Source organism: Pristiophorus japonicus, chromosome 16 (assembly GCF_044704955.1).
Source record: "Pristiophorus japonicus isolate sPriJap1 chromosome 16, sPriJap1.hap1, whole genome shotgun sequence".
Classification (NCBI taxonomy): Eukaryota; Metazoa; Chordata; class Chondrichthyes; family Pristiophoridae; genus Pristiophorus; species Pristiophorus japonicus.
This window is the reverse complement of record NC_091992.1, coordinates 109,760,024-109,781,426: the sequence shown is the minus strand read 5'-3', so window position 1 is coordinate 109,781,426 and position 21,403 is coordinate 109,760,024. Positions and strand designations below refer to the sequence as shown.

Genomic DNA, 21,403 nt, shown 5'->3' with positions numbered 1-21,403 from the left:
GACAATGACACAATTGTAACTCTGGAGGAGCAAAAGTGTTTGTGAGTTTAAAGTAATGGTGCAATTCTTGGTTCTGTACTTGTGAATTTGTAAGTATAACTGGATTCTCTTCTAGATTATAAAGCAGCCTGTCTCTCATCTTTGAGTGAAGCCTACTATGACTTTAGACTGAATCCATAATTGTGGCTAATTGAAGAGCAATTTTATTTCCCATTCATTAAAATTAGCAGGCTGTACTCAGCTTAAAGTTGATCAGAGTTGTTCAAAGTTGAATATGAGCTATCTTCCTCAAATTATTGTATTTCAGTTTTGGAATGCTTTCCATACTTTTTTGTTGAGTCTGGGAGTACATAATTTTAGTTCCTCTTGGTTTTTCTCCACAGTATTTTTCTGAAGTATATGATAAAATATTGCCCTCTGAAGATGCAATAAAGACTTGTTTTTTTGCATTTCTGAAACTCTATAGCATCTGAACCCCAAGTTAGCTTTTTTGCTGTAGCTTTTAGTTGGCGTACATGATCCTCTCACATTACCGAAGTTACTGAACATGATTTTCTGCATTATGTGAAAATATTGCACAAATAAACAAACTTGGGAGCAAGAGTCATAAGTGCAACTGTTTCCAGATCCCAAGGATAATAATGTAGTCTTGCTTTAGTCCATTAAAATGTCAGCAAAGGCTTGGTGCATAAATTTCTAGACATACCGACAAAATATCCATGTTCAATAGCCTCACATCTCAGCTAGGACTGTAACTGGAGTACAGTATTGGAATTGCCTGCGCAGTGCCCCTAGCCTAGGGAGGAGAAAAATCCATTTTGGTTGAGGCCTAATGTATTACCTAATATCTGTGGAGGATCAGCCTCTTTAATCTAATTTCCCAGCATATTTTTCCAGCCTGCACATTGCTAAGCCTTTTGAACGGATACTTTTTTTCAACACTTCTGTCATTAATTGTTGACAGTAAGCACCTTGCATAATAATAGTTCCCATTAGAGTATTCTAACGTTACTTGGCTCCAAATCCCTAAACCACACCTTTTACTATATCCGTGTCCATTTTTATATGTCTCTACTTCTCTCTCTCGTTTTGTTCTGAGTGACATTGTCCGCTTCATTTAAGATACAACCCTCCTCAGCAGCTGAGTGATGTGTCCTCCATCTCACTTGTATTGAATTCTAATTGAGTTCTCTAAGGTGAGAGAGCAATGTGCTAAACCATTCTACCTCCTTACATTTATGTATTGGTTTGACTCTCTGCTAGCACCCTCGCCTCTTAGTCAGAAAAGTTGTGGGTTCAAGCCCCACTCCAGGATTTGATCACAAAATCTCTAGGCTGACATTTCAATGCAGTGCAGCAAAATTATGAAACCTAAACCCGATCTATGCTCAGGTGGATGTAAAAGATCCCATGGCACTATTCAGAGTTGGGAGCTTTCCTTGTGTCCTGCCCAACATTCATCTCAAACAATAGCATCAAAATACACTATCTAGTCATTTGTCTCTTTGTTGTTTGTGGGATCTTGCTGTGCACCAACTGCCTCCTGTATTTGCCTGCAAACTGACTACGCTTAAAAAGCAATTAATTGATTGTGAAGCAGTTTTGCACTGCCCGAAAGGTGCTATATAATTGATCTTTTGTTCCTTTTACTATCAAAGTCTTGAAACCCATTAAATTAATTTATGCAGATTCTCATTGCTGTCCTGTAACCATTATTTCAAGAATGAAGCTTATAATGCCAGAGGTACACAACTTCTATATTGGGTCAAAGTATGAACATACTTACTACTGGAGTGTAAAACTAGCATTTGAAATCAGTGGGAAGGAATATCGGGTGATCAATTACCTGTGTGGTCCATGAATTACCTATGGTCTAACGATACTATTTGTGATGTACTGACATTGTTGGTGTTCCAGATCCTCCCTCATTTTCACTGCAGAGTGGAATTCAGAGGCTCCACCATTGTGCATTTACAGTTGCTTAAAACAATGACTTGTGTCTCTGGCTGCAGATCTGTCTGAGTCTGGTAGGGGAAGATCTATATAGGTTTAGCATCATTGGTCTGTTCTGGTAGTCTGAGAATCGAGTGGAAACATTTTCTCCCTATTTACTCTATCAAAACCTCATCTTTTTGAATACCTCTATTAAATCTCCCCTTTAACCTTCTGCTCTAAGGAGAACAATCCCGGCTTCTCTAATCTCTCCATAAAACTGAATTCCTTCATCCATCGTATCCTTACAGTAAATTTCCCTGCACCCTCTCCGAGGCCTTGACATCCTCCCAAAAGTGCAGTGCCCAGAATTGGACATAATGCTCTCACTGAGGGCTAGCTAATCAGTGATTTATAACTGTTTAGCATAACATCCTTGCTTTTGCACTTTATGCATTTTTATTTATAAAGCCAAGGATCTTGTATGCTTTTTTTTTTAAACTGCCTTTTCAACTTGTGCTGCCAGCTTCATTAGCCTAACTTTGTTTATGCCATGTATTTTACTAATATTGCTTGACATTTCTGAAGCATATGATGGCAAATTCAAGAAGAATTCAAAATTTTAACAATAACTTTTAGTTGTTTAGTTTGAGGTTATTTCTTTTTAATGAGCAAATGTGACCTTGGTTTAGTTGACCACCAAACTACTTTCCTACTATGTCCTGTCTAAAGCTAAATTGTGATTTGTAAATGGTTTCTTAAAGTGTAATTCTTTTCTAATTTGCTGTTCATTTCTGTTTAGGTACATCAAGTAGATTGGAATACTGAAGCAAGCACTGGTAAAGAATGGCTACAATGGAAGATAATGTAACACTTCAAGAACTCTAATAATTTTGTCACAGAAATTGGTTTTGGTGAATCGTCATTGTGGTTGGATCAAAGGCTGAGCCTTGGCTTTTATCTGCATCAAGAATTTATTCAGCTTTTATGGAATATATCTGAAGACCAGAATCTTTTGATCATCTCTGGTTTTAGTCCCAGAATTCCAATTTATATTATTGTTATCACTTAAATTTGGAAGATGCCGATCCTGAAACAGCTTGTGGCCAGCTCCAATCAGTCCAAACGTCGCTCCCGCGTAGACTTGACTGCAGATATGATCAGTGCTCCTCTTGGTGATTTCCGCCACACTATGCACGTGGGTCGTGGGGGTGATGTCTTTGGAGACACATCATTCCTTTCTAGTAAGGCTGGAGCTGCTGCTCCTGCTCCTGCTGAAGCAACCCCCAAACCAGGTCTGCTCTCTCGGAAATTCAGAAGCAGCAGCAAACGGTCTCAGTCAGTAACACGTGTCGATAAGCAAGACACACTGACGCAAAGCGATTCAGCTATCTTTGTGAAAAATGCAGTGTCTCTGCCTCAGCTCAATGATAAGACTGTGGAGCCAACTAATCAATTGGCAAAGAGCCTTTCATCAAGTCCCCTCAAGAAGCTTACAGGTGAAAACATGGAAGATAAACCTGCCAATGGGGCTGCCAGCGTAGTTGAAAGTAAATCTACAGAATATCAAGATGAGAGAGATTTTGGCGATATCACAGACCTTCCTACATCTCTCTCGAGTGGTGGCTTTCCACTAAAGCATGCTGAATCCATCATGTCCTTTCATGTTGATCTTGGTCCTTCGATGCTTGGTGATATTTTAAGTGTTATGGAGAAAGATACTTGGGAAAATGATATTGATCTTGGTTTTGGAGATGACAAGCAAGCTGACTATTCTAATTCACAAAAGGTAGCCACAGAAAAGTTTGTAGAAGGACCCTCTGTAGCAACAACAACCTTGCAAAATAATGTTAAAAGTGTTGTATACAGCCCAGGTTCTGGGAGTCACTTATCACAAGGTAGTGGCTCTGTGTCAAGTTTGGCATCTGGGACTACAGAGGAGAGGCGGTCGGTTTATGAGGGAGTTAGTCATGGAGATGTAGACAGTATAAAAAATATTGAAGAATCCAGAGACTCCTTCAGAGAGGAAGGGAATGAAGAAGATAAGGATTTTACCTTCATGGATGAAGAGGATGAAATCCGTGTGTAGAATTGGCCTTTGGGGAATATTTACTTTTTTTAAGGATTTGGAGAGCAAGATGAATTTGTCTGTCCTAGAATTTACAGCATTAATGAATTATGGCGGGATTGCACTAGACTCTTGCACCACAAACTCAAAATAAATTCTGTAATAAAGGCTGTAACCAAAATTCTCCAATCCACATAGACCAGCAACATCTGAGATACACATGGTGGCTCACTGCTTGTTTTGGTCAACCAGAATTAACTATGTATTATGCACATTCCTAAATGATACAAGTACAGTGTGCAGTCTTTCTAAAAAGAACATGCTGTTATTGATCTTGCATTTTAATTTTTGACTATACCGTGACATCAAAAGGACTTTCTTCAGATGTGGCTTGTCTACTTCCTGTTTCAATACTCTGCCCTGTATTTAGAAACTCTGGTTTAAGATGGTGCACTCCCAACTTTGACATTACCTTCCTCTTCCTCCCTCTGGCTGTTTTCTATATGTTCATTTGGCAGGTTTAGAATAGAACTTTTCTGTATGTGCACACAATCTGCTGTGATGCATCTCAATTGGAACCTTTGCCTAGAGATGGCTGGATATCGCCAACTCTTTTGAGTGCGAAGTTATTTTCACAGATTTTAAGATTTTGCACTTCTGTTTATTTTCTCATCACTTCTTCAGTAATAACATTTCAGCTGTTAAATATTGTGAAGCATATAGAATCTCAGAATATCCCAATTTTTCAATATTATAATAAACAGTTCTAAACATTAAAATAGACCATATACATTGTTCACTATGGAATACTATTACTCCTAATGCTTCCGAAGTGTTCAATTATCTCTGTTCCAATGAAAAGCAGTTATGACATAGTATAATAGTCTTTGATCTACAGACTAGAGGTGATGGGTTTGAGTCTGTCACTGAAACCTGCCATCCAGAGGTGTGATGACTTCTGACCACTTGCTGCCAAGTTAGTTAATTAAATTAAAGTGGATTAGCATGTAATTTAAATGGGGACTGACTTTGAAATCATCCCAATATTGCACCTGCTGCATATTTGCAGGATTAAGCATTCCTGTGGGTCCAACATCCAAGTGAGGATATTTCAGAAGTACTTCATTGCCTGCAATGACCTCTTGAGATCATGAAAGGAGCTATATAAATGAAAGCTCATTCATCATAATGATAAGGTTCTGGAACATTATCCACCCACACTAAACCATCACTGAACCTTTCTACGGTTAACTGCTTTCCACATCAATTTTTTGTTAAATGTGTATAATAATTCATAGAATAATGTTTGCACTTGTCACTCTGTATTGTTGTCGTCTTTTTCCATCATCCACTCACCCCCCCCCCCCCCCCCTCACTCCCAAATTACTCTTTCAAGGTACATTTAATGTATTCCACAGGTGTAATAGATTTTGGGGTTTACATCCAAGGAACAGATCAACCACACCAGCTGGTTCCTAAACTTAACATCTAAGGTTTATGGAAATCTAGAGAAGGACTTTCTTAATCCTCCATTTGCCAAGACACAAATATGTACTTTTTAGGATGAGTGCAAGCCAATTAGAACACTGTGGACATGCCAGCTGCTTGCTTCGGTATATCATAAACAAGAAGCATCTTGTTTCAAGAACTTTGAGCTGAAGGGTGAATATTCCACTCTATGTACATAGAATAAAACCAATCTTGTGTGGACAACCTTCAAAGTTTGTATCTGAATGATGCCACTATTTATTGTGCATTCTTAATGCATTCTGCAGATTGTATTTGCAAATTCAGTTCTGGTTTTCAATTAAAGTGTAGTGTATTATAGATAAAATTCTTAAATAGAATTACATATGTAATTCTATTTATAATTTTTAGCATTAATATACAAATTATACAGCTGAAAAGTCTAATTGCATGGTAAATGGAAAATATGAAACACAGATAAAATAATTAGTAATGCAGCCATTGTATTAAGTTCAGACATGTATGTCTGGGCGGGGGGGGGGCGGCGGCAGAGCCTCTGATGCAAAATGGTAGTGGCTGCACAAAAATGTAACCCAGCAATTCAAAAGAAAATGCAGGTTCTCTTTCTCCCACCCCCCCCAAACTGGAGCATTTTACTCCACTGACTGACCATTAAAAGACTGACATTGAAGCAAACTGTTTCTACAGAAAAGGAAACCATTATCCAGTAGTTCATAAATAATTTAAACCTTTGACTTCAATATCTATTTTAACCAATAAATTAGTCACATTTTGCACCAATTTTTGGGGGAATATACTGGGGCCCATTTCATTCCTTCCAGGAGTGGTAGCATTTGAGAATCTGTGCACAGCACTTGCCATCCTGTTTCTACCAGTATCCAGCTCGTTACGCAAGCCATGCTCCTACCTGAAACATGCAGGAGCTGATTGTACAAATTGGAGTCTTGTGGTGTGCAATTTTTGGCTTCCACTGGGCCTGGAGTGGAACTGTACCTTGAGCGGCCCAACTGGTGGAATTTATAGTCACTGCTTGGCGATGCTCCAAAAACGTTGCAGGTACGTTACTTCAGCAATTTTTGTGGGGTCAGGAGGAACATGCATAAATGCTCCTGGCCTACAGAAATTCTCTCTCCCGATCTTGCTGCAGGTCTGTTTGCATTTTCCCGTGTCCTTGCTGATGCAGCTCCATGGACCAATTGCTGGAATTGGTTTGGGCCGATTACTAGTGAATGCCTAACACCCGTCTACAAGGCCAATTGGCCTTTTTAACTTTAAGTAGATAACACACGTGATATAAGCTACTGGAGGATTATTACTTTATATGCAAAACTACATGGCATTGCTCATTGTTGAGAATCCCACAAAGTGTTGGTAAAGGAGCATGTTATGGAGTTACTTCTGTCATGAATGCTGGAATGCAAAGTTGCCACAAAACTGTTACTTTGTGCAGGACTGCAGTTTTCTTTAACATTGTAAAAATGTACATCTAGCCATTTACATGTTTTTAAATGGTACAGTGTAAAATGTTGGTCTAATCGCGTGTTTTGTTTAGTCAGCATGATAAACGCTGCTCATTTTCAAGAAGACAGCTGTGCTCACTGCATGTTTAACAGGAAACGTGAAGGTTAACACTTTCTTCTTTTGGGGAGCAATCCAGATATTGGCCTTAATATGTTTCTAGACAAGACTTGAGGTCAGATTAGTTGATGCAGTGCTATATGTACTGTATGTTTTGTGTGTAATCTAGCTTCAACACTAAATGCGTTTCCTTGTGTTTTTTAGAAAGAGAAATTGTGTACATAAGTTGAGTATTTCTATCCCATGATGCAGTACATGAAATTAAAGTTTTATTTCAGTCCTTTCTCTTTTTCATTTAAAAAAAAAAAAAAGTGTACCCTGTAATATACTATTTGATCACCTTCAAAATTGGCTTGTTGGAGTGGTTTGTTTTGGGGGGGGTGGAAATGGTGACCAGAGCATCCCAGCAGAAAGTAGTAGCAAAGTGTTTGTGTTTTTTCTTGTATAGGCTTGTGTCTGATCTAATTTAAGTCACGTGCATCTTTAAATCATAAAGTAAACACTGCAAAATGCTAGAGATCTGAAATAAAACCTAAAATGCTGGAAACACTCGGCAAGTGATCTGTGATAGGTTATGACGTTTTGGGTGTGCACTGTTCTGAACATACGAGTGCATGGATAAAGGACATTAGCATCCCACGCTTGCTTGATTTGTGTTATGTTCTTTCACGCTATCTAATTGTGCAGAGCTTGCAGGTACAGTTGCTGCTGATGCAGAAAACTGCAGAATAGGTGGGATGGAAGGAGCATAGTTAGAATATTTTTGATATTTTTCTGTAAATAAACTAACTTGATTTGGATAATCTGGAGTCTGGAAAATTGAGCGGAAACATAAATGTTCAGAATACAATACAGGTTCCCTATTGTTGATGAAGTGGGACTTGAATGTCATGCACAAAAAAACTGATGTGAAAGTTACCACTAAAGTGATTTTTTTTAGTTTGCACATGATCTATTTTGCTAGTATTCTTTTAATAAATCCAATTGTGTGCCAAATATTTAAAGACAACTTCGTTGCTAAACTATACTGCAGCTGTGAAGTGCTCTCTTCTATGCTCCCGCAACCATATTTAACCACAGAGGTACTACATTGTATGTGTGTACATATTGACAGTTCACTTTTTTATTGTGTATTTTTTTTCTTTATGAAAATGAATGTAAATAAACTGACAAGTCTTATTTTAAAGGTTTTATTTTTGAAATGCATCAGCAGTACTAAAACCGAAGCGGTACTATCCCTGACAACAGAACACAAACTAATATTTTAAAATTGCTTTGTCATATCAGAGTAGTAATCTTCTTCAATAGTTTGATGCATTTGGGGATTTTTTTTTTTGGTTAATAAACTGTATGCAAAGTGGACTCTGTGTTGTGAATTGTTTTTGCCATTATTTGACCTCCAGTCATATAGCTATTGCTGATCAAAGCAAGGCTCAGTGAAAGATAACACCACAACAAAATATCTATTATGGGGTTGGCTTGTGCAGAGGGACGCATTGTCCAGCAGGTCAATGGATAGTAATCAGGAACAGAAAGGACTACATCAGACAAACTCTCCAATCCTAGGTTCAGTTTTTAGTCTGTGTTCAGTTGTTTTAGCAGTGGGACTAATTGGGGTCGTAATTTTGCACCCATATACAAGATTTAAAAATCAGCCAGGGTCCTCACTCCTGATAACTATTTGCAGTCTCCAACTCCAGCCTTAGCTTAATTGGTAATGCTCTCACCTCAAGTCAGCAGGTTGGGGTTCAATTCTAATTCCTGGATTGAGCACTTGATCTCATCATCATAGGCAGTCCCTCGGAATCGAGGAAGACTTGCTTCCACTCCTGAAGTGAGTTCTTTGGTGGCTGAACAGTCCAATACAAGAACCACAGATTCTGTCACAGGTGGGACAGATAGTTGTTGAGGGAAGGGGTGGGTGGGACTGGTTCACCGCACGCTCTTTCCGCTGTCTGCACTTGATTTCTGCATGCTCTCGGCATTGAGACTCGAGGTGCTCAGCGCCCTCTCAGATGCATTTCCTCACTTAGGGCGGTCTTGGGCCAGGGACTCCCAGGCGTCAGTGGGGATGTCGCACTTTATCAGGGAGGCTTTAAGGGTGTCCTTGTAGCATTTCCGCTGCCCACCTTTGGCTCGTTTGCCGTGAGGGAGCTCCGAGTAGAGCACTTGCTTCGGGAATTTTGGGTCTGGCATGGGCACTATGTGGCCTACCCAGCGGAGCTGATCGAATGTGGTCAGTGCTTCAATGCTGGGGATGTTGGCCTGAATGAGGACGCTGATGTTGGTACGCCTGGACTCCCAGAGGATTTGTAGGATATTGTTGAGACGTCATTGGTAATATTTCTCCAGCAACTTGAGATGTCTGCTGTACGTGGTCCATGTCTCTGAGCCATACAGGAGGGCAGGTATTACTACAGCCCTGAAGACCATGAGCTTGGTGGCAGTTTTGAGGGCCTGGTCTTCAAACACTTTTTCTCAGGCAGCCAAAGGCGGTGGTGTTGGATCTCGTCATCGATGCCTGCTGTTGTTGCTCGGAGACATGGGAAGTGGTCCAAGGTGTCCAGAGCCACGCCGAGGACAGGCTGGTGGAGGATCTTTGTCTTACGGATGTTTAGCATAAGACCCATTCTTTCGTACGCCTTAGTAAATACGTCGACTATGTCCTGGAGTGCAGCCTCTGTATGTGCGCAGATGCAGGCGTCATCCGCATACTGTAGCTTGACGACAGGTTGGGGTGTTCTTGGATCTGGCCTGGCGACGGAGCATGTTGAACAGGTTCCCACTGGTTCTGTAGTTTAGTTCCACTCCAGCGGGGAGCTTGTTGATTTGTGAGGTGGAGCATGGCAGCGAGAAAGATTGAGGGTTGGGGCGATGACGCAGCCCTGTTTGACCCTGGTCTGGTCGTGGATTGGGTCTGTGATGGATCCGTTAGTAAGAATCACGGCCTGCATGTCGACGTGGAGCAAGCGGAGGATGGTGATGAACTTTTGGGGGCATCTGAAACGGATGAGGACGCTCCATAGACCCTCGCGGTTGAGAGTGTCAAAGGACTTTGTACGGCCTTGATCTAGACTGGCATTTCATGCAGTAGTGAAGGAGTGTTGCACTGTTGGAGGTGCTATTATTCACCCTCTACACATGAGACATTAAACCAAGCACTACTTGAGCAAGAGCAGGGGAGGTTTCCTGATATACTGGCCAAAATATATACCTCCACAACCACCACCAAACATTTAACTGGTCATTTGTCTTGCTGTGGTGTGTGGGACCTTGCTATGCACAAATTAGCTGTGTTTGTCTACAAAACTGACTACACTTACGTTGGCTGTACAACACATTGGAATGTCCTACAGCATGAAAGACACTATGTAATGCAGGTTTTTAACTTTTTCCTTCCTACACTTTCATGTATGGATTTCTGTTGAGTATAGAATTAGATTTGGGTGTGATGACCTCTTCGGTTGAACAGTAATGTTCCTTGTCTAGTCTCGCATATGAAGGATGGGCACTTGGCGGAGGTTTGGAGAGGCTGCTAGCACATAAAGGAACTATACCCGAGGAAGAGCCAGTGCTTCAGAAGAGGGGAAACAAATAAAAAGGGGGGGGGGAGGTGATGGTGGAGAAAGAGTGCTTATGCTAATATGCTCCAACAGTTTTTTTTTAAATGCAGGACCACCAGAATTGAAGCTGCTGTTCCTGATACTGTCTTTAAAACATCCACAAAGTAATGGAATTTGAGTCTAAATCCTCTGCCTTGGGCGGAGATTTAAACCACTCTTATGTAACTTAGACTGGTCTCCTAATCAAACTGGGATATCTGAATTAATTCAGTCATGCAATTGATTTTAAAGTTTACTAAAATCATTTTGTGCTTTCACTAAATCAGTTACTGATCTTGGCTGGGTCTGTGGAGGAGATACTGAATGGAGACTGCATTCTAAAAGGCTACTTAATTTTTTTTAATCTATTAAAATTGAATCAAATGTCACGGTTATGGATTGGCTCCAATCCGATGTGTGGAATTTTAAGGCTTGGGGATAATGTGCTCTTCAAATGCAGGAATACTTCAGTATTAGAAGGGCCATAATCTGTTCATATTTTGTATTCAGTGTTAGAAGTTTTGTGAAAACAAGATTTCTAAAATGCCTGTGGTAGACTTGTTAGAAAGTGCTTATTCATACTGGTCTTTAAAGCAAATGAAATACAAAACATGTTTACTTGCCAGCGTTTACACACGGCACTGTAATTGGATTACACAAGCCTTTTGTAGATGTACAAAGCTATTGCAGCTGTCCAATGAGGGAGAAGAGAAAAATAGTTGTTCATTACATGCTGCATAACTGGAGGAATAATAACATTTTCATACAATAAAAAAGTTTTATGTAATTTCTTGGTTGTACTCTTTCATGGTAGGCTAATTTAATAATCCTTTAGAGACTTTGTTGTATACCAAAATTAAGTTGCCTTATTAATCCCACAATCAGTTTAATGAATTCAGGATGTGGCTAGAAGCAGCGTTTCGTTTCATGGTGGTATAACATCGTGTCTCGGAAGGATTTCAGTCTAAAAATGTTTTTGTTTGATGGCTAATTTTAAATCTGCTTGCTAAGTCACTGGATGTGTCATATTGCACACTCGCCTCTCAGCGTTATCTGCTGCTTTCCTGTGCCCAGTACGTTGCAATTAAGAATAGAACAAAAAATAGTGTTTCAATTCGTTGAGGTGACTTGGAGGCAAGATTCAAATGGCTCAACATAAAGATTTCTTAAAATTGTTGACTTCCAGAACCTTGGTGTTCGATGTGATTTTTCTGTAATTTTCTTGAGTGGGCAATCAGACAGATTATCTGCACTTGCAGAATCATGGGCGGTATGCGTTTGATCGTTGCGTAAAATTAACATTATTAAACTCTGCTATGAAGGTTTATTGGTTTGCGTTTTAAAATGGTGTCCTTTATACAGAGGAAAATCTACACCCGCAATCGTGTAAAGAACTGATATTTAACTTTCTACCTATTTAGGTTTCCCTCATTTCTAACACTTCTCGCTAGATGTGCACGAGCAGCCTTGGTTGACTCTCTATGAAGAGCGGTCACTCTTCTCTGGGGGAGGTCACATTTTAAAAACTGAATTTTAAACTTCCCAATTGGCTGTGAGTAAATGTGGTGTGGCTTTGAGCAAAATTGACCTGAAACGTATAAAGTTGGATCCATGGTGTGTCCTGAATTCGCTGATCTTAGCTGGAGCATTGGTCAGGGCAATTGATCTGTGTTCCCAGAGTAGGGTGAGGAAACATCAACAGTTCTGACCACTGTCCAGGGACTCGTGTAGATGGCCATCATGTGAGAATGGATTAGGCTACATTGTGATGTCTCTCACGGTCAACTAGCCTACTTTGTGTACATGAAGAATGCGTCCTTGGATATGGTAACAGGAGCTTGTTATCCCCTGCATACAAATCTACATCCGCGATTAGCTCGTATAAGAAAAGTGCTTCGGTTAAATATTCACAATTGACCTAACAAACATGTTTTTTTTTAAATCCCGGACTAAATGTTTTATTTCTCTTCACATTATGGAATTATTTGACTTCTACCATTTTTCTGCGCCATTATTGACCATCTGTTGAACAATAATTCATGCCAACAATTTGTTTTAATTCATTCTCGGGATGTGCACAGCGCTGTAATGAGCCTGCTGCCCTGGTCCTCGGCGATAGACGATGCCGATTTGGAAGTTGCTGTCTAAGATGGCCGAGCTGTGTTGGTTTGAAAAGATTCAGCAAACACAGTCCTGCCTTTTGTGTATTTATAATTGAGGCTGTTAATAGACAATTACAAGAATGAATTATGGCAGTGTGGATATTCGAATAATGACCTTTTAAAGTTAACAAAAAGCAAAAGGTTGGACACTGGCAATCTGAAACAAAATAAACTCGTACCTTTTTATGTGGTTGATCTAACTCTTACCTTCCTAGACTATTTTTGCGCTCCTTGTGGGAATGGCTTTCTACTGCCATCCATTATAATTCACTGGCTCCTACAGTAATTATAATTATTCCTACGCCGCATCCTGTAAGTAATCCATTCCCTTCCCCCGTCTCCATCACATCTGCTCTGATGATACCAACTTCTGCATCAGAGCTTCCGAAATGTCCTTTTTCCCGCAGCGAAGGTTTCCTCCCCCATCGTGGCAGACAGGGCCTGCGACTGAGTTCATCCCATTTCTTGTGCTTCCTTCTCTTTCCGCCCCACCCCCAAAAAAAAAAACCCACAGTCGGGCCCCCCTTGTCCTTTATTTTCCACCCTGCATTCGACTGGTCATTTTTGCCACCTCAAACACAATTCCACTACCAAACACATCTGTCCCTCTTGTTCACTTTTTCACTGCCCCTTGCACCTTTCCATGCTAGCAAAGATGCAACACTTGCCCATTCACCTCCACCCAAAGCAACTATTCAGGGCTTTAAATAACTCCTTTTGGATGAGACAGCAATTTATGTGCACATCCTTCAAACTGTACAAATGTCAGATATGGCTCCGTGGTAGTGCACTTGCCTCTTGAGTCAAAAGGAAGATGGGTTATGTCCCAGTCCAGAGTCTTAAGCACAAAATCGAGACTCACACTCAAGTATAGTAATGTGGGACTGCTGCACTGTCAGAGCTGCCATTTTTTCGACGACGTTTAACCGAGGCCCTGTCTGCCCCCTCGTGGACAGGAAAGATCCCATATCTTCAGATGCTCTAATAATGCTCCACGAGACAATGTGTTGTGCTTGAACTGTAGTGACCTTAATCAATTTAATGTAACTCGAGTGAGGATCACACATGGTGGCCTGCTTTTTATACTGGGCCTGGCACACCTGTCCAGGTAACCGACAAGTCTCTCACTGCAGTGCCCTCTGGTGGCACATCTTGTAATAGTACAAGCAGTAACCATGTAGGATATATGACATAGAAAATAGGTGCAGGAGTAGGCCATTCGGCCCTTCTAGCCTGCACCGCCATTCAATGAGTTCATGGCTGAACATGCAACTTCAGTACCCCATTCCTGCTTTCTCACCATACCCCTTGATCCCCCTAGTAATAAGGACTTCATCTAACTCCTTTTTGAATATATTTAGTGAATTGGCCTCAACAACTTTCTGTGGTAGAGAATTCCACAGGTTCACCACTCTCTGGGTGAAGAAATTCCTCCTCATCTCGGTCCTAAATGGCTTCCCCCTTATCCTTAGACTGTGTCCCCTGGTTCTGGACTTCCCCAACATTGGGAACATTCTTCCTGCATCTAATCTGTCTAACCCCGTCAGAATTTTAAACGTTTCTATGAGGTCCCCTCTCATTCTTCTGAACTCCAGTGAATACAAGCCCAGTTGATCCAGTCTTTCTTGATAGGTCAGTCCCGCCATCCCGGGAATCAGTCTGGTGAACCTTCGCTGCATTCCCTCAATAGCAAGAATGTCCTTCCTCAGGTTAGGAGACCAAAACTGTACACAATACTCCAGGTGTGGCCTCACCAAGGCCCTGTACAATTGTAGCAACACCTCCCTGCCCCTGTACTCAAATCCCCTCGCTATGAAGGCCAACATGCCATTTGCTTTCTTAACCGCCTGCTGTAACTGCATGCCAACCTTCAATGACTGATGTACCATGACACCCAGGTCTCTTTGCACCTCCCCTTTTCCTAATCTGTCACCATTCAGATAATAGTCTGTCTCTCTGTTTTTACCACCAAAGTGGATAACCTCACATTTATCCACATTATACTTCATCTGCCATGCATTTGCCCACTCACCTAACCTATCCAAGTCGCTCTGCAGCCTCATAGCATCCTCCTCGCAGCTCACACTGCCACCCAACTTAGTGTCATCCGCAAATTTGGAGATACTACATTTAATCCCCTCGTCTAAATCATTAATGTACAGTGTAAACAGCTGGGGCCCCAGCACTGAACCTTGCGGTACCCCACTAGTCACTGCCTGCCATTCTGAAAAGTCCCCATTCACTCCTACTCTTTGCTTCCTGTCTGACAACCAGTTCTCAATCCATGTCAGCACACTACCTCCAATCCCATGTGCTTTAACTTTGCACATTAATCTCTTGTGTGGGACCTTGTCGAAAGCCTTCTGAAAGTCCAAATATACCACATCAACTGGTTCTCCCTTGTCTACTCGACTGGAAACATCCTCAAAAAATTCCAGAAGATTTGTCAAGCATGATTTCCCTTTCACAAATCCATGCTGACTTGGACCTATCATATTACCTCTTTTCAAATGCACTGCTATGACATCCTTTAATAATTGATTCCATCATTTTACCCACTACCGATGTCAGGCTGACCGGTCTGTAATTCCCTGTTTTCTCTCTCCCTCCTTTTTTAAAAAGTGGGGTTACATTGGCTACCCTCCACTCCATAGGAACTGATCCAGAGTCAATGGAATGTTGGAAAATGACTGTCAATGCATCCACTATTTCCAAGGCCACCTCCTTAAGTACTCTGGGATGCAGTCCATCAGGCCCTGGGGATTTATCGGCCTTCAATCCCATCAATTTCCCCAACACAATTTCCCGACTAATAAGGATTTCCCTCAGTTCCTCCTCCTTACTAGACCCTCCGACCCCTTTTATATCCAGAAGGTTGTTTGTGTCCTCCTCAGTGAATACCGAACCAAAGTACTTGTTCAATTGGTCTGCCATTTCTTTGTTCCCCGTTATGACTTCCCCTGATTCTGACTGCAGGGGACCTACGTTTGTCTTTACTAACCTTTTTCTCTTTACATACCTATAGAAACTTTTGCAATCCGCCTAATGTTCCCTGCAAGCTTCTTCTCGTACTCCATTTTCCCTGCCCTAATCAAACCCTTTGTCCTCCTCTGCTGAGTTCTAAATTTCTCCCAGTCCCCGGGTTCGCTGCTATTTCTGGCCAATTTGTATGCCACTTCCTTGGCTTTAATGCTATCCCTGATTTCCCTTGATAGCCACGGTTGAGCCACCTTCCCTTTTTTATTTTTACGACAGACAGGAATGTACAATTGTTGTAGTTCATCCATGCGGTCTCTAAATGTCTGCCATTGCCCATCCACAGTCAACCCCTTCAGTATCATTCGCCAATCTATCCTAGCCAATTCACGCCTCATACCTTCAAAGTTACCCTTCTTTAAGTTCTGGACCATGGTCTCTGAATTAACTGTTTCATTCTCCATCCTAATGCAGAATTCCACCATATTATGGTCACTCTTCCCCAAGGGGCCTCGCACAACGCTTCCCCCCGCCCCCCACCAAGTCTTTAGTGCAAATTGCCTTTGCATTGACTCTGCTCTGGGCTCAGCTCTATCTGGTTGACCCTTGGAGGGTTGTTTCCATCTTGGGTGAGTAGGTGGTGTTTCGTTGGCTGTAGAGTTGCTGGTGATTTCTGTTTGTGCGTCCATAACCACTCCATTCTCTCTCCTCCTCCTTTCCCCCACCACCCCCCCCCCCCCCCCAACATAGAGATGGTGCCGTTGACTCATTATATTCATATACATTCAAGTCCCCAAAAAATTTGCATTTACAGTGTTGCATTCATGGTACCATGGTGAGGTAAGTACATTTGAATGGTAAGGTACATACTCGGAATATTCTTGGAGTCAGTGCTGGGGTCAGCACCGGCGTGTAAGGACAAACTAGTGCCAGAACTGCTGGATGATGTCCAGAAAGTCTGGTGGCGGCGCGCTGCCCAGTGCTGGCAGTGGGAGCCCGGTTGGCTCAAGTTGCCTGCTCTCTGGGCTTTTGCCATTGCTTCTAGCGTCAGGCAGGTTCACAGATGCCTGTGACCTCCCTGTCCTCTCCTTGTGCCCTGGGTTGCTGCTGCTCCCTGAGGAGCAGCCGTCTAGCAGTGCACAAGGAACTGCTGACTCGCTTGCCTGGGCGTAATTTGGTTTGGGATCCTGGCTGGTCCCAGTCCCAATTGGGAGAACTGTTGTGGGTGACCTTTCATTCCTTGGTGGCGATAGGGTCTGGAGGTTGCATCTTAGCGCAGTTTGCTCTTTTAGGCTTGTGGCGGTTGGTGCCATCGAGTGCCTGAGAGGTGTAGCCGATCAGGGTCAGGATATCGATACCGTTGCTTTTGCTCTCCTGAGATCGCTTGCTCTGCAGCTCGTGTGTATTCGCTGCTTGTGGCCACACTCCATGGTGCATAACTCTGGTCCCAGGGACGCAGGCTGCAGCATTGGGTAGTTTGCTGGACCTGTGTGCTCCCGATGGGTGTTTGCCCACTGCATTGACTATGCAGTTGAAATCCGACATTGCACAACGTTTCATTACTACTTGTAAATAACCTGTAGCTCTGATCGCAATCGTGCGACTTTACCTTGCTTATTGCATGTACACAACTGTGATCATGAATTACGCATTTTACATCTAACTCACAGTTGCTATTACTTTGAGTGTGGGGAACTGTCCCTATTTAAGTATGGTGAGTTGTGGGCCTCCTTTAAGAGAGCCTTGCTATCTTTACCCCAATCCTCCTCCTCCTTCATTCACTTGATGCCACATGTTACTCCATCAGCACTGCACTTCGTGATCCGGCTGCCGCCATCTTTTTCTTCAGTGCCTCACCTCGTGGTTTGGGTGCCATCTTTCTTCAATCCATGATGTCAACTGCTGTGATTCTCTTCTCCCCAGTTCCACCACCGAAACTGGCAAGTCGCCTCTGGGTCCGATTTTCTTCCTATGGAGTCCTGCCACTGGAGCCTGGAAGGTGCGTTCGAGTCGTCTCAGCTGGATTATCTCCACACAGTCGTGCTGAGTGGTCTGTGCCTCGGGTGCTGTGCTGATCTGCTCTCTGGTGCCGGATCCAACTTCAGGTGGGGGCTTGTTTTGCCTCTGAGCACTAGGGATGTCGATCGCTGGAGGGATGAAATCTTCTGAGCTCCAATGGAACTTCTCCATCCACCTTCTTCCGAGTAGCGTTGGTCCATCACCTGCAACAATCCACAGGGGTAACTTGTGCACTGCGCCATCATGGAGTACCTTTACATCTGCACTACCAACGAGTGGGATAAGTTCATTGGTGTAGGTGCGCAGCTTTGCCTGAACTGGGACAAACTTGGGTCATTCAGCCTGATTGTCCCATAGCCTCTCAATGGCTTCTTGATTCATTACTGACTGGCTCGCCCCCGTGTCCATTTCCATGAAGACTGGAACACCATTTATCTCGACTTCCATCCTCAACGAAGAACATTCGGTGGTGCAGGTAAACATGCTATATACCTCAGCGTGAGGGGTTGAGCTGCCTCTCTATCGCTTCATAATCCGTGCTAGATTCATAGCCATCTGCAGACTCTTCAACACAGTGAGTCATATTTCTTTTACACATTCATTGGAGGTGGCCCTTTGTGCTGCAGCCTTTACACAGTCATTAAAACGGCACGGGTGAGCCCTGTGATTACCTCCGCAATGCCAGCATGGTGCTACTTGATTAGCCCCCCTCGGTGGACTCTGGGTTAAGGGACTGGGTGGGTGGGGGGGCTGTTCTCTCTGCCCTGAGAAGATTCACGTTTTACAGTCCAGTCTCTAAAAGGCGCCACTCTGCACAGTACTTGCCGGGTTTGAGTCCTGAGGATGAGTCACCCGCCTAGAGCCACAGGTCGAGGTCATGAATGCTTGGCTCACGGAGATGGCCTTCTGCAGTGTGAATGTGGTATCCACAGATAGTAGCTTATGAAGAAGGCCCTCATGGCCGATTCTGATGACCAATATCCCACAGCGCTTTGGTGAGGTGGTCGCCGAAATCACACGGTGCCGCCAGCATCCTGAGGTCTGCAGCATATTTTGCAATTTCCTGGCCTTCGGGTTGTCTGTATGTATAAAACCGGTGTCTGGCTGTTAGGATGCTCTCTTTGAGCTGCTTGTTCTTGGATCAGCGTTACAAACTCCTCATACATCTTGGTCGTGTCTTCGCTAGTGCCAGCAAGTCCCTGACCAGGCCATAGACGGTGGGCCCACAACTGATGATCAGGATAGCTCTGTGCTTATCAACCAGTGTGGCTGAATTGTCGCCTGCCAAGTCGTTTGCTGTGAAGAAATGATCAAGCTTCTCCACAAAGGCTTCCCAATCATCACCATTGGCGAACTGCTGCAACATACCAAAGTTAGCCATTTCCACATGAAGATCCGTAATCTTGTCGCCAGTTGTTATGTCTTCAGATGCTTTAACAATGACTCCACTAGACAATGTGTTGTGCTTGAACTGTAGTGACCTAGTCCATTTAATGTAACTCAAGTGAGGATCACTCATGGTGACCTGCCTTTTATACTGGGCCTGGCACAACTGTACAGGTAATCTACAAGTCGCCCTCTGGTGGCGCACCTTGTAATAGTACAAGCAGTAACCATGTAGGATACATGACTGCTTTATTTCAAAGACAAGCAGGGGCGTTATCCCTGGTGTCCTGCCCAATATTTATCCCTCAACCAACATCAAAACAGATTATCTGGTCATTGTCACATTGCTGTTCGTGGGACCTTGCAATGTGCAAATTGCCGTGTTTCCTATATCACAACAATGACTACACTTCCAAAAAGAAAGTACTTCATTAGCTGTAAAGTGCTTTCGAGAGGCATTCTGAGGTTGTTCAACAGAAGTCTTTTTTGAATATAATATATATTTGTTTCTCTCAGTGCTGTCTCCTCTACATCAGGTAGACCAAACACAAATTATGTTATCACTTTGCCAAGCGGCTCAATTCTGTCCAAATGTGAGCTTGAGCACCCGGCACTTGCCACTTGAATTCCCATTCTCACTCCCACTCTGGCCTCTGTCCCTGGTCTTCTATTGTTTTAATAAAGTGCAATGCAAGCTTCAGCAACAATACTTTTATCTTTCTACTTGAAACTTTGCAGTCATCTGACATTAATGACAGCTGGTGTGGAGAGCTGAAGCCATGGCAGCGACCTGCCTTGTTCTTCTCCCAGCCTCCTGGGATACTGGAGCATGCTTTGCTTTTCTGGTTTTAGATGTTTTTCTTTCTAACTGCTGCAACCCCCCACCTCTTTCAGCTATTCAACAACTTGTATTTATGGAGTGCCTTTTGACTTGGCAAAATGTCCCAAAATGCTTCACAGGAGTGTTATCAAATAAAGTTTGACACCAAATCACATAAGGACAGATGACCAAAAGCTTGGCCAAAGAGTGGGTTTTAACATAGAAACATAGAAAATCGGTGCAGGAGTAGGCCATTCGGCCCTTCAAGCCTGCACCGCCATTCAATGAGTTCATGGCTGAACATGCAACTTCAGTACCCCATTCCTGCTTTCTCGCCATACTCCTTGATCCCCCTAGTAGTAAGGACTACATCTAACTCCTTTTTGAATATATTGAGTGAATTGGCCTCAACCACTTTCTGCGGTAGAGAATTCCACAGGTTCACCACTCTCTGGGTGAAGAAGTTTCTCCTCATCTCTGTCCGAAATGGCTTACCCCTTATCCTTAGACTGTGACCCCTGGTTCTGGACTTCCCCAACATTGGGAACATTCTTTCTGCATCTAATCTGTCTAAACCCGTCAGAATTTTAAACGTTTCTATGAGATCCCCTCTCATTCTTCTGAACTCTAGTGAATACAAGCCCAGTTGATCCAGTCTTTCTTGATATGTCAGTCCCGCCATCCCGGGAATCAGTCTGGTGAACCTTCGCTGCATTCCCTCAATAGCAAGAATGTCCTTCCTCAAGTTAGGAGACCAAAACTGTACACAATACTCCAGATGTGGCCTCACCAAGGCCCTGTACAACTGTAGTAACACCTCCCTGCCCCTGTACTCAAATCTCCTCGCTATGAAGGCCAACATGCCATTTGCTTTCTTAACCGCCTGCTGTACCTGCATGCCAACCTTCAATGACTGATGTACCATGACACCCAGGTCTCGTTGCACCTCCTCTTTTCCTAATCTGTCACCATTTAGATAATAGTCTGTCTCTCTGTTTCTACCACCAAAGTGGATAACCTCACATTTATCCACATTATACTTCATCTGCCATGCATTTGCCCACTCACCTAACCTATCCAAGTCATTCTGCAGCCTCATAGCATCCTCCTCGCAGCTCACACTGCCATCCAACTTAGTGTCATCCGCAAATTTGGAGATACTACATTTAATCCCCTCGTCTAAATCATTGTACATTAATGTAAACAGCTGGGGCCCCAGCACAGAACCTTGCGGTACCCCGCTAGTCACTGCCTACCATTCTGAAAAGTACCCATTTACTCCTCCTCTTTGCTTCCTGTCTGCCAACCAGTTCTCAATCCACATCAGCACACTACCCCCAATCCCATGTGCTTTAACTTTGCACATTAATCT

At 42.9% G+C, this 21,403-nt stretch overlaps 2 protein-coding genes across 6 annotated transcripts in view; both read left to right on the top strand.

Annotated features, from left to right (window-relative positions):
• cdc42ep4b (CDC42 effector protein (Rho GTPase binding) 4b) overlaps nucleotides 1–5,826 on the top strand; it is a 46,477-nt gene extending 40,651 nt beyond the window's left edge. For 4 of the 5 annotated variants that reach the window (XM_070857684.1, XM_070857685.1, XM_070857687.1 and 1 more), the window contains exon 2: nucleotides 2,735–5,826. In XM_070857684.1, coding sequence (XP_070713785.1) covers nucleotides 3,014–4,021 — 1,008 coding nt within the window. In that variant the 5' untranslated portion in view covers nucleotides 2,735–3,013 and the 3' untranslated portion in view covers nucleotides 4,022–5,826. The remainder of the gene's footprint in view (nucleotides 1–2,734) is intronic. The other variant, XM_070857688.1, reaches the window with a different exon arrangement.
• Nucleotides 1–21,403, top strand: part of rpl38 (ribosomal protein L38) — an 86,401-nt gene that overhangs the window by 40,686 nt on the left and 24,312 nt on the right. The gene's annotated exons all lie outside the window — the stretch shown is intronic.